Source organism: Talaromyces amestolkiae (genome assembly GCF_001896365.1).
Source record: "Talaromyces amestolkiae strain CIB chromosome Unknown scaffold25.1, whole genome shotgun sequence".
In the NCBI taxonomy this organism is placed as follows: Eukaryota; Fungi; Ascomycota; class Eurotiomycetes; order Eurotiales; family Trichocomaceae; genus Talaromyces; species Talaromyces amestolkiae.
Window position 1 is genome coordinate 378111 of NW_024468061.1, and position 12874 is coordinate 390984.

The 12874-nt window shown below is 44.6% G+C and overlaps 5 protein-coding genes across 5 annotated transcripts; 4 read left to right on the forward strand and 1 right to left on the reverse strand.

Moving 5' to 3' along the window:
- Positions 1-1998: 1998 nt before the first annotated feature.
- On the forward strand, positions 1999-3144 carry BHQ10_009612 (uncharacterized protein; the record flags this gene model as incomplete). The annotated part of the gene is made up of 1 exon (XM_040882547.1): positions 1999-3144. The coding sequence occupies one exon, from the start codon at positions 1999-2001 to the stop codon at positions 3142-3144; it is 1146 nt and encodes a 381-aa protein (XP_040738114.1).
- A 1194-nt stretch (positions 3145-4338) lies between these two features.
- On the forward strand, positions 4339-5126 carry BHQ10_009613 (uncharacterized protein; the record flags this gene model as incomplete). Its single annotated transcript, XM_040882548.1, has 2 exons — positions 4339-4393; positions 4450-5126. The coding sequence occupies 2 exons, from the start codon at positions 4339-4341 to the stop codon at positions 5124-5126; spliced, it is 732 nt and encodes a 243-aa protein (XP_040738115.1).
- Positions 5127-6270: 1144 nt separating this feature from the next.
- On the forward strand, positions 6271-8337 carry BHQ10_009614 (uncharacterized protein; the record flags this gene model as incomplete). Its single annotated transcript, XM_040882549.1, has 9 exons — positions 6271-6467; positions 6531-6584; positions 6647-6677; positions 6747-6816; positions 6877-7198; positions 7261-7369; positions 7446-7570; positions 7629-7818; positions 7879-8337. The coding sequence occupies 9 exons, from the start codon at positions 6271-6273 to the stop codon at positions 8335-8337; spliced, it is 1557 nt and encodes a 518-aa protein (XP_040738116.1).
- Positions 8338-8661: 324 nt separating this feature from the next.
- Positions 8662-9021, reverse strand: BHQ10_009615 (uncharacterized protein; the record flags this gene model as incomplete). The annotated part of the gene is made up of 2 exons (XM_040882550.1): positions 8662-8788; positions 8849-9021. 2 exons carry the CDS (start codon positions 9019-9021, stop codon positions 8662-8664), a joined length of 300 nt encoding a protein of 99 aa, XP_040738117.1.
- An 807-nt stretch (positions 9022-9828) lies between these two features.
- BHQ10_009616 (uncharacterized protein) lies at positions 9829-11003 on the forward strand (the record flags this gene model as incomplete). Its single annotated transcript, XM_040882551.1, has 3 exons — positions 9829-9877; positions 9944-10424; positions 10490-11003. 3 exons carry the CDS (start codon positions 9829-9831, stop codon positions 11001-11003), a joined length of 1044 nt encoding a protein of 347 aa, XP_040738118.1.
- Between the last annotated feature and the right edge of the window lie 1871 nt (positions 11004-12874).

The window sequence follows — 12874 nt, forward strand, 5'->3', positions numbered from 1 at the left end:
CTCAGGGCCCAAAGAATCGTCTGCAGGCCAGCTCAAGTGCCGGGCTCTTTCATAATTGATGTTGATCTGCAAGCTGAAGTGTCTGAGATCGGATAGTAACGCATCTAGTGCCTTTTTGAGGAGACCGCTGCAGAACGATGACCAATCCTGCTCTGGAGAGCATTGTCCATCAGCCAACAAGGTCAAGTCAAGGTGTTTAAATCCCGGACGCTGTAGTAAAGATACCAGGTTATCGTACTCTTCGCATGGTTGTTCAAAGAGTCGGCAACTTAGTCCAGTCTGGTGAAGAGTATGTGTATCAACGACAAACTCCGAAACAGTGTGGGTGGGAAATTCTGAAATTTCCTTCGTTATAACACAGAAGCCACGCCACTTTTTTTTCCCTTCTTTATTCCAGGGCTCCAAGCTGTAAGAGGTTCGGTTTTTCAAATCATATGGCGGCCAGGTGTGTGGGATGGGATAATTAAATCTAGGCGGAAATGATCGAATCATCGGGGTCTCGTATAATGGTACATCCAGCACCCCATGGGCTACAGGAGTAAGCGTGACCCGTATCAATCGTGGAAATCGCTGCAGACCATATCTCAAAGCCCTGACGTCATCATCAGATTCCAGGACAGCTTTCTGTTGTTGTAGAAGCTGCTCATAGAATTCCCACGAGAGGTGAATTGACGGATCTGTTTTGTGGGAAATTTTCCGAATCTCTCGAGCCCTGATGTTCTTTTCGTAGGCCTCCTTGAACCACCATGGAATTCCATCATTGGACTTTATAGCCTCTTCCCAGTCTTCCTAATCGTCCGAGAATTCAAATTCTGGTTTCTGGACATTGTCAATGAGGCGAGCGTCGTCCCAGACAATCTCAACAATATGATACCGAAAAGTCTCGTGGTCTGCAATTGCGCGACATACCTCAATATTGCGTGGATTAGCAGACAGAAATACCCTGTTGAGGCGCAAATGCGCCCTCTGGGCTAGCGTCGAGCATGTCCGACGCAAATTCTTGATATCGCGGTTGGGCAGGTTAGAGAGTATGAGTCTCAAGATTTCAAGCGGAAGATGTATGAACGGACTCATGACAAGATAATACCAGTCTGAATACAGAACTCAGTTAGTTGACTGCAGCGGCTAGCCGCCAAGGGGTTACCGTCCTTCACCGCCTGATGACCTAGAACCACCTCGTTACCTGACTTTGACGAATTGCCTCGTCGCCCCCGCCCGTCCCACCGTGGTGGTGGTGTAATACCGTAATTTTGCCTTTGAAGCATGACGGTATAGCTTCATATCGATGTTAAATGTGCTGTAAAAAATCATTAGAGAACTGGCATATATAGCAAAAAGACCGCCCAAAGATTTCATCCAGACTCCTCAATCTCCGGGGCAAGTAAGCCGTATCAATAGCATTGCGATTGCAAATGCTGTCTCGCTAGATGAGCCAAGTCGGTTACGATATTTAATTACTTCGGGAGGTTGAGGAAAGGTAGATTTTATACAATTCCTCTCTAGTAAATCTGTATGGAGGCTGGTTATCTCTTATTCTATAGTAAAGATTGGCTTACTGACCTGAGTGCATAAATATCAAACAGTCCATCCGTGTTGACGATGTTCTGCAATCCGGGGCAGTAAAATGTAAGATTCATTGTCAAAAGTGATAGTCAATACAATCTAAAGGAGGCGCTTGTTTATAGGCACGTTTCAGTACTAAGTCATGAAGAAACTAATTTCTCACTTCACAAGAATGCTACCTTAACAAATGCACTTAGGGCACGGACCCATTTTCGTCTAAATGATTAAATAACCATGACTCCCTCATAGAGATTTTACCTATAAAAATCTCTTTTCGTACTTCTATATGGATTCGATCGTGTTTCAGCAATACTAGATAGAATCGAAATCCCCCAAACGGCAGTTGAATGAACATATCGGTGAGCTGCTGCATATTATTTCTAGGCGCAGATCTGAGATTAAGGAGCATCACTAAATCACCAATTCGCCTGCGAAATGTCTCTTTTAACTGTTTTGGCATCAGCAACCCTTCTCGGAACACAAGTTAGGGCTGACTTCATCCCAACCGTACTGGGCACACCACAAGTCCTAGGCAACGTATCCGACCCAAGCATAGACCGCGATTCCTGCGGTTCGGCAAGGTTCGGCAATCGCGCACTCTGGACATGTCGAGACTCGCAACCCTTCTCAAACGGGGTGCCAGTACTTCCCCTTTATTCAAGCTCAGCATCATGGACAGGCTTCGCCTCTGACGGTACACCACTTATCCAATCATGGACGGATGCCTCTGGAAACACCGAGACTGGCCTCTTATGTTCCGGCGAAAATAATGAGCAGCCTTTTTATCCCTACCCTTCGGATTTGTGTGGCACAAATACGGCAGGKGCATGTTCTGACGGTAGCCGCTACGCCCTTTGGCCTGATAGTCCGCCGTTGGTAACTAGTGACGACGAAAGCACTGGTGTCGTCACAGCTTATACATGGATCAAGCAAGAACATATTGGTAGTGGCCTTACGCTGCTCAATCCTGATTCCGCCACGATTTTATACGAGGTTACATACAACCCATCCGTGAATGGAGATTCAACAGGCCTTCCAACCGTGACTACCGTCCAAGAGGACTTTTGGACAACCGATGAAATGCCTTACGGTGCGTACGGAGGAGTCGTTGTTAATGACGTTGCGTATCTCTATGGTAAAAATGCTGCAGGCACAGTCGGTCTTGCGCAAGTGCCTGCCGGGTCTGTAACCGACAAATCTGCCTATCAGTATTATGTGAATGGTGCCTGGACAAGCACCATTCCCGGTGTCAATGACACGGGTGTCGGTCTCACAAATGCTGGTGCAGGTGGACAGGGAACATACTACTACTCAAATGTCTGGGACTTGTACGTTTGGATTGGAMAAGCCGGTATCAGTGTTGCACCACAATTTTTCATTACTACTGCCCCGGCCCCTGAGGGACCCTGGGCGACACCTGTGAATTTCTACTCGGCCGATTACATCAATTGGTCCTACACATTGCAGGCGCATCCTGCCCTGTTGGCGAACTCTTCGGAGAATGCTATCTACCTCTCATATGTTGTCAACGATTCGGGATATTACTGGACTCCTTTGATCTATGTACAGTGGGAGTCTTAAGACCTGTACATGTTGTTGGAAATAGATACTCAAATGAGATAGATGTAAATAATCACGTTTGTATGTGTCAAATGAAAAATAATCGCGGAATATAGTGATGAAGTCTTTGGAGTATAATACACTCAATGCAACACGATGACCTCATGTTATGTCGTTGCTACCAAAAGAATGCAATTGATTTCTCATAGCTACCCAATTCAACTAAATGCAATTTTGCTCTACGTTCTAGATGATATGAGAATTTAGTAAACTTTACCTCCGCCATGGACATATCTGCGCTAAATCTTAGGAGTGTCAGGAACTTCCCATACAACAAGTTCCTGACCTTGAAATTATATGAGGTTCGATTATTCGGCATCTTCTTCTGCTATCGAATATGAAGCATCCCTATTAAATACTCATTTACCTTGCTCAATTCACATTTAGCAAAAATATACAACAAAAGTCTACAGTACGCTCTCTGCCGGAAGTACCGCTGCCTACGGTACCTTTCAACAGGTCCATAGGTAACCTTGAATCATATATCAACCACGGTTTCTGGTAAATGAATGACGAAAGTCTTGGTTGCATTCTTACTCGTCACATCTATCATCATCCTGCTGAGGTGTCATTATATGTGCAATGTGATCTCTGCATCTTGGAACATAAATGATAGATCTCGGCGAATCCCAACGCGATAACTTATACATCAGTAATTATCAATTGCTTGAATCCTTGCGCCTAGTTGGATTGATTACTTTGAAGTTGGTTTATGGTTCGTCATATAGACTACTTGGCTTCGATTCTACCAGGTCGAAAAAAAGTCAAACACATTTCATACCGTAAGCTCCAAAGAAATCCCATCGCATCCTTGGCAGATATCTGATTGAGTTTTTACAGACTCCCTAGGCTATATGTTGAATGGACGGATTCTGTATCACCGTCCTGGTAGCGTTTTTAGCAAGGAAAGTAAGGCACACTGCAACCGCGTATATCATGATGAGAAGGTGACGAGGTACGCACTAGGAGGACGCGTTAAGAGTAAAATGTAGTTGAAAGAAACAGGTAATCCTTGATTTCCTCATCTCAACCATATCCCTTGCTCTTACCACGCTCGTTCGTTGGTTTCGCCGTTGACGATAGCTTCATTCGTTTATCCTCCACCGCGTTGGTGAAATCGTGCTCGACCAGTCAAAGTTACTGCCTCCGAAAATAATGAAGGTCAATTACGGCATCGGTCTATCCTTGGCCTTTGGCGCATTGACAAACGGTGAGCCACAAGTTTCGGTACATACTCTCAAAAATTAAACTAATCAGTCACTACAGCTGCGACTGATAAGCCCATAATTGCGAGCTCGTCGCCACCACTATTAGTAGTCACCATTCCGTGCAATACTACCACGTCGCCGGAAACGACGACTGTCTGCCATGAGTGCCATCAATCAACTGCGCCGCCATTCGGCAATTCTTCTGCACCAGCGACTCCGACAGTAGCGCCACCAGGCACCGCGCCAGGAACAACAACGGCACTCTGTATCGAATGCCCTCAGTCTACTGCATCCTCAATAGTTCCTCCATTCACCATCACTACGACAACGTTTGTAACAGTGCCTTGCGTTACTGCTGTAAGTGTGCTATCTCAGCCTGTCGCTCCATTAAACACTTCGCCTACAAGTGTCGTTCCTCTGCAGAGCACGGGACCTCCAGCTCCTGCAATTCCGTCCGGGCCTCTTGTTCCGTCTAAGGCTGTGCCAATGCCGGGGGGCGGAGCGTCTGGTGCTTCAAGTTCTACAGTCGCATCTCCGCCATCGCCTTCTGCTCCAGCACCGCCTGTCGCATCGTCACGGCCTGCGGTACCTGCCAGTCCCCCTTCTCCAGCACCAGCACCGAGTCCGAGTGGTCCACCTCGACCTCCGGCTTTCACTGGTGCTGGACCCGCTCTTTCCGCGAACCCTGGCGGTACCATGATGGCTATCATTGTCGCAGCTCTTGCTATTTTCTAGATGCGCAGTGTTGGTCAACAACAGGCTTCATTGATTGGAATCTGGAAAGTTATACTGTGGAAGACTAAGCCGCTTGTGATTAGTCAAAAGGCTAAATGAGCACAAACTTAATTCGATTTGCTTGTGATATTTGCTATCATCTATATAACTCGCTATGAATATCGAGGCTCGGGAGTTGAGAAAGCGTTGACAGTAATGGTGGAAAATTGATTGATAATGACATAGTTGGCAATTATTTGCTGTAAGATAGTATTTCACTATTCAGAATTGAGTTGTATCAAGTTGCAAAGTCGGCCGTGGTGGATAGTAAGTAAAAATATGTTGATTGACACTTCTACCGTTTTGGGAAAACACACCCATGTTCGGTTTATGTCAATAAATTATGCCTGTGATAGTCATATTCTTATGAGGCTAGAGCACGATGGCCGAGGTTGATCAAGACGTCTGGATCTTCTTCTACTCATATACATTGAAATTAAGCGAGACGCATTTCGAAATGGCGTGGTAATCCCCTGTTGCCAATCGTATCTATGATTTTTTCTAGACCTGGGGCTCCGATGAGAATGATCGAATTTTAGTCGGCAGCTTTCCCGATAGCCCAAGGACTATCTGAATTAGGACTTCACAAGCCGTCCAATTAGACTTCGAGTGATCAGTTTGTGTCTCGGTGAAGGGCATGTGGTTCATCTTGTTTTTAATTCTGTAGCAGGAGTACTTTAGTACGGCTGCTTTTTCGTTTAAAGTCTATTTTTAAATTCCTATAGAGTGAATGAGACCCTTCCATTATCCATTTTCGGACAATATCCCTGTTCGAGGATCGACAGAGCATGGATGTCCGTTGCACCCGCGGGATTTGGAAGCCGTCTGAACAGAACTCCGAAGTGGACTACTCCGCATTGAGGAAATGAAACCAGATCATGTTTGTTTCTTTTCTTTCGTTGGGGCGCTAAGATTGGACTGCATCGTTAGTTGCAGATCACGAAGTTTTTTTCTGTTCACTTTCTCTTCTAGAATAATTAGATATCTTTTTCGCTGCTTCTTTGAGAACTCTTGCTACTTACCTATGCAATGATAGACACCATCTGAAGATATAACTGTTTGTATTGTTGAGCGGATAAAAGCCCCGAGTGTGCTATAAGCAGAAATGGCAGGCGAGGAAGAGAAGCGGCCAGCGTCGACAGTGAATGACGATCGAGGAAGAGAAGCCCTTCACGAAAATGAAAACGATACGATTTCCAGCAAGAGACGGCATACTCGTCGGATATGGAGGATGCAATTGCCGCCATATTTCAATACCGATTCCGAGTCAGCGGTGAAACGGAAATTGGATTTGGTTCTCTTGTGAGTTACAGTTTGACAAAAATTCATTTCATCGAAACGCTGACTACTTGTTGATGGTGTTAGGACGTACACAGCATTGTCAATTTTCATCAAGAACCTGGACAATACCAATATATCGTAGGTTGGCCATCTGGACCTATTCTTACGTTTGGTATTGAAATTTGATTTACTCTGTATAGTAATGCATATGTCTCGGGGATGCAAACTGATGTTCGTTATTATTGTCTCATATGTATAATCTAACTGCTTTGGCCAGATAGCTGACAGAACGAATAACAGTTACACCTCTATGGCAACCAACTGAACATCTTCAGCACCATGTTTAACTGTGGGATTATTGTCGGCGCTGGTGTGTATATTTTTCCGCTCAATTTAGTCACGAATGAAAGTTACTGATACTTCAATATAGTCCCTCTCATTCTTCTATCAACACACATCCGCCCATCCATTCTGATGCCGACATGTGAAATTTGCTGGTCCATCCTAGTCATGGGCATAGCAGGCGCCAAAAACTACCAAACTATATACGGCCTCCGGTTCTTCATTGGATTTTTTGAAGCCATTGCATTTCCTGGGTTTGCTTCTTTGCTTGCTGCATGGTATACACCTGCTGAACTGGGGAAGAGGATGGCGATATACGAAGTTTCGCAGAATGTGGCGGGCATGTTTAGTGGATATATCCAAGCAGGATTGTATGCGCATATGAATGGGAGGGGATTGGCTAGTTGGAGGTACTCACATGACTTTGACCACAGGAACTGGCCGATTTGCTGATTGGACGGTACGAATCTAGATGGCTATTTATCTTTGATGGCATCATCTCCTTTCCGATTGCTATCTGGGGTTTCTGGGCAATTCCAGACCAGCCGAGGGATACTAAAGCATGGTGGATAAACTCGGAGGTATTTATATTTCATGACTTCTAATCTATACATACTCAGTGTTGCAAGTTTATTGCGTATGCTGATGGTTAGATAGGACCGGACAATCGCCATCGAACGCATGGACCGGGTAGGCCGMAAGCCACTGACAAAAGTCAACTGGACACGGTTCAAAAGAATATGGCAGACGTGGCATGTCTATCTCTTTGTCGTCTGTTATGTGTAAGATATTTTCGTCTCGTACAGACTTCTTTTCAGCCTGCTGACTATACGGTAATAGTTTCTACGGCGCCTTCTCCTGGGGGGATAGCTACTTTGGACTCTGGCTTCAATCACTCAAGAAGTACAGCGTTGAGAATATTAATAATATCCCAACGGCTGGACAAGGCGCTGCCGTTGTCAATTCTATTCTAAGTGGATACATCTCGGATTGGCTAGAGAATCGACCATTGATGATTGTTATCAACATGGTATGGTTCACCCCTGTTTGCCTTCCTAAAGCGTATGGCCTTAATACTAACCTCAAATAGTTGATATGTCTCCTAGGAAATGCTTTCCTTGCGGTCTGGACAGCTCCTACAGCCCTCAAATTCGTCGGCTACATCTTCATCACTACCGGACTACCCGCACAGTCATTGACTATGACGTGGTTGAGCGAAGTATGTCAGGGAAATGCAACACTACGTGGTCTCATTGTCTCTATCGGGAACACATTTATTTACGCCATCAATGCGTGGGCTCTGGTTTTATTGTTCCCGGCATCTGATGCGCCGCATTACAAGTACGGATACCAGATTTGCGCTGGTATGGTTGGTGTTGGTGTGATTAGCGTATTTTTCATATTGTACGCTATCTGGGCAGATATAAAATCGGGTAGGGCATGGAGGAATGAGATTGGATTATTGGAGTATCGGAGGTGGATTCGAGAGTCGGAGGAGTACGAGCGCGACGATGCAAATAATGGCTCGACCTTGCCGACGCATGTCTAATCGCAATCGATGGTCTTCATAGAGTTGATAAAGATATGTTTTTATGATTAACTGGAATTGCATGGTAGATACTGCTTCGCTCAGATAATATATCAACGTATACCATTTTCAATATACGTGGAAGAGTCCGACAGCAGAATAAGAGCAACTTGTGGGAAACAAATACCATTTTCCTTTTTCAAGCGATGAAGCAATGACATTGTTGTATTCCACTGAACCATTTAAACCACCAGTCCTTTACTTCCTACCATCATACATATACATATCAACGCACATCAGTCAGACCAACAAGACATCCGGAACAGCGTTGGAAGATGACTCCCGTTACTCAAAAATAATTCTCTCTCGTGCGTTCTCACAGCTGATGAATTTAGGAGCAAAATTCTTGTTCACGCTCTGACCACGAGAACGGTACTCTGCAATAGCCTCCTGGAATTTTCGAGGATTGGACCTGGAAGAGAAAAGTTAGTCGAGCTTTAAACATCAAGTGGTCAGCATAAAAATTCTTTACATAATTGTAGCCGTAAATTTACTTACTTCGTCAAACTTCAGAGCCTTCGTTTCAAGAACACAGAGGAACACAAAAATTGAGGCAATGATACCGAGGCCAAAGAATACGAAATCAATCTTGGCACCAAGGTTGCCTTCATCCGGATTGATATTGTACGGTGTGATGAAGTCCATGACCCTTCTAGTGACACTGCGAATTACTCCGACGATAATCTGGGTAACGGGAAGAAGAGGAAGAGAACCGACTTCGGACTAGAGGGCGAATCCGATTCAAATTGTCAACGTGCTCCACATTGATGGCATTTTCCAAGACCACAATGTCATCATGATACATGGCTGTTACTGCAGCGCCTATACTTTCTTCATTGACGGCTTGGTTGCCACGTTTCTCGTTTGTAAGGGAATCGTAACGACAGTTTGGAACTTGTATTCGTTTGTGCTGCTCCTTTTGGCTGTTTAGTACAAAGTAACTTGTGAAAAAGGGAAATTTTGAGATGTAATTCCACAAATATTACTATATTTAAAATTTGATTTCTATCACACAAAGTTCAACGTCTCGACTTTCTATGTTTGTGGGGAAGCTCTTAGCTTGGCTTTGAGGTATCTAAGCTTCTATACTCTACCGGGGAGCTTCGCGGATGCTCGGGCCAGTAGTCTATATGATGTTGGTCACATGGCGATAGAGAGAGACTAGGAAATGTAACTAGTGGTCTGTCTCCCCGTAAGCTGGTTTCTGATGGGCCATCTCCTCCCAAAGTCTTACTCAAACCTGATTTGATGGCTACGTATCCTGAATCCGAGCGCAGACGGAGTATCTCCGAGAGTTAAAGAAGAGAAGCCACGCAGCCATTGTCGCTCGTCTTTTAAGATTCGCCTATTATTTTCTTTTCAAGAACAAAAGTTTCTTGTATATCTTTCATCTTCTTAAGTGTCTCGTTAAACGCTCTTCCGTACTCGCTCATATACACACATCACATCATAATGGCCATCGGCGTAGCAATTCTCGGTGCCGGTCTCTTTGGCAAAGACCGTAAGTCACCGAATCAAAGACTGGCAATTTGCTGTGTATATACTTCTAACGGAATTTGAAAATCAGAATACTTCCCTGCAGTCAAAACCAACTCACGCTACACTCTCAAAGCAGTCTACTCTCGTTCTCAACAATCCGCTACCAAATTCGGCGAAGAGGCCTCTGTAGATGCCTATTTCGACAGCCCAGAAACGGCCGATAAATCGCTCAGCAAGCTTCTAGAGCGTTCCGACATTGACGCTGTCTTTATCGCTCTCCCTATCACCGCGCAGCCAGATATCATTCGCGCCGCATGGAAAGCAGGCAAACACGTTCTCAGTGAGAAGCCGGTTGCAAAAGATTCTACAGTCGCAAAACAGCTTATCGCCGATTACGAGCCATACAAGGCAAAGGGTCTGATATGGGGTGTTGCTGAGAATTTCCGATTTCTTGGCCCTATTGCCTACGGCACGGAACAGCTTAAGCGTTTGGGTGGTGAGGTGACAGGATTTTACGTGTCCGTTCACGATATGATTAAGGATGGAAATCCATATTATGGCACAGAGTGGTAGGATTTTCTTAAATATTTTATTTTTAATTTTTAAGGCACTGACATCTTTGGCATGTATTCAGGCGAAAGAACCCTGACTACCAAGGAGGATTTATTTTCGATGCTGGTGTGCACTTTGTCGCTGGTCTCAGAGAGTTTTTATCCGCATTGAACGACTCTATCGAAAAGGCAGTCTCATTTAGTGCACAGATGCAACCTCACCTTCCTCCAGTGGACACAGTCAACGGCGCCTATCTCTTGAAGAGCGGCCGAAGCGGTACCATCAGCCTCTCTTTCGGTACAGAATTCAAGAGCGATTTCTTGATTGAGGTAACTTCAACCAATGGTTCGGTCGCAATGACTTCAGCTGGAGTAAAAGTCGTTGAGAAGAATGGATCGGATGGTGATCGCAAGGAAGCTTTGAAGGAGTTCCCATCCAGCACTGGTGTTGGGCTTGAGGTTGAGGCTTTTGGAAGGGCTATTGAAAGCAAGACTCCTGATGCGAGACAATCAGCGGAAGAAGCTTTGTTGGATTTGGTACTTGTTGAAAAGCTGTTGAACTCTGGTGAACAAGGAGGTGCTGTTTTAACTATCTGAGTGGATCATGATCATCAGGCTGGACTCTAGTATCTACTTGAATATAGAACACTTCATGAAATCAGCAAACAATCATGGTTTAGAAGCCACCCATTTAGTTCAAATCTTAGACTATGTTATCAACTGTATTAGATAATATTACATGAAATCAAGAGAGTTTGAGGACTTGGATATTACTCTGCGTTTTTCGCAGTACCGCAGAGCATGTGTGTCTCGTCCTACAACGAATGAAAATGAACCGTGAATCTTATGACCTCTATCCATGATTTGTTTTCATGAGGAAGATTATACAAGGTCCAATCTACTTCACCATTGTATATGCAGCTCCGCATCCAAAATAATCGAGGGGTTCTCGCGGATGGTCGATCCGAAAGACAAAAGCGACACTCACAAGCGCGGAAATTGCTGTATTCACCCTCATTTGAGAGTTCGACATGGGCGATTTGCGGGTGCAAAAACTTCTTTCTTTTGATTTTCAATCATTTTTGTTCTTCTCTTTCTGATAATCTGTAGAGACTGAGTCAAACAACCCTGTCAAGGATGTTCTACTAGATGTCGAGAGCGGTGAGATGCCCGAGTGGGAAGATAATACGATTGCTTCGCTTCCTGGTCACAAATTCCAGGTCAAATTCAAGGGTGGTGAAGGAAGGGAGGAGGACCACGTCTAGATGGTTGAATGACTGGAGCAGAAGTACATAGTCGATTACTTCATCTACACTCGTGGACGTATCAAAGATCAATTCCATTGTCAACATCATCTCACGGCTAACCTTTCAAATTTATAGCAATTGCTCGAAAGTCTTGGGTTTCAACCTCGACAGGATCAGTTCAATTACTTCAGCTATTTTGAGGAAAGCGAGGCTTGCTTTTTGTAAATCAAGAATTGGGCCATTGACGGATGTAATTGAATAATACTGTCCAATACCATCTTAGCTCTCCATAAAGTATTCTTGATCTCCGCACTACCAAAACAGTCCTCAACACTATACCAAGGCTCCTCCATGAGAGAATTTCGTATATTCAGTAGCCCGTCTAAGGGCTTTGTCATCTTTCCTAGCAGCCTCTTTAGACGTCACACCAACCCTTAGTCGATCCATATCACGTAAACAAAGGCTAGCATTATTAAAAAAGCTCACTTAGACCCGTCTGGAGCAGACCATCGTAAGGATAGCCAATCGATTCCACTATGTCTCCTATCATCCTCTTAATTCTCGTCGTTATACTACCATAGTACTCGACAAAATCAGATGAATATCGCAGGTTACTTTACCCTCTGTGGGGGTCTTGACAGTTGACTCTCAGGTAGCTCATCCATTGCTCTTCTTCCCACTTCTGAGTATGCCGCATGTCTGCGATACGATAAGCAGGATAAGTTGTAACAGATAACTCCGTTCCGGAGGTTGGTAAATTGCATGACTGGGATGAAACCCATTTACACGCTTTATTTGGACAACTTTTTGTTTTTGACCAAAAGTTTCTGCGTATGGATTTTTGTCAAAGGCCTCGCCTACGCCTTGCGATTCAAATTTCCAGGCACTCCCCTTGTAGTGTTGTTGGTTCTTGTCTAGCCAGACTTTACCTGCGCAGAGAATGACAACGGCCTTTTGGCACGAATTGCGTATATCAAAGCAGTAAATAGCTCGGTTAGAGTGCCGGCGTTTAGAGCTTTCATCTGATTCTGGTTGTATATGGGAGGAGGTCAATGTTGCCGATACATGGTTGAGGAGATTCAAAGGCCCGCATGACACAATATTGTAAAAAAGATAACCGTCAACGTCTCATAATCTTGTATCATTGCTTCTGAACCTCTCTCAAACGGATGGTTTTCCCGTGGTTGTTGTAGAGCTATCGCTATGCCGCCGGTAGAACTC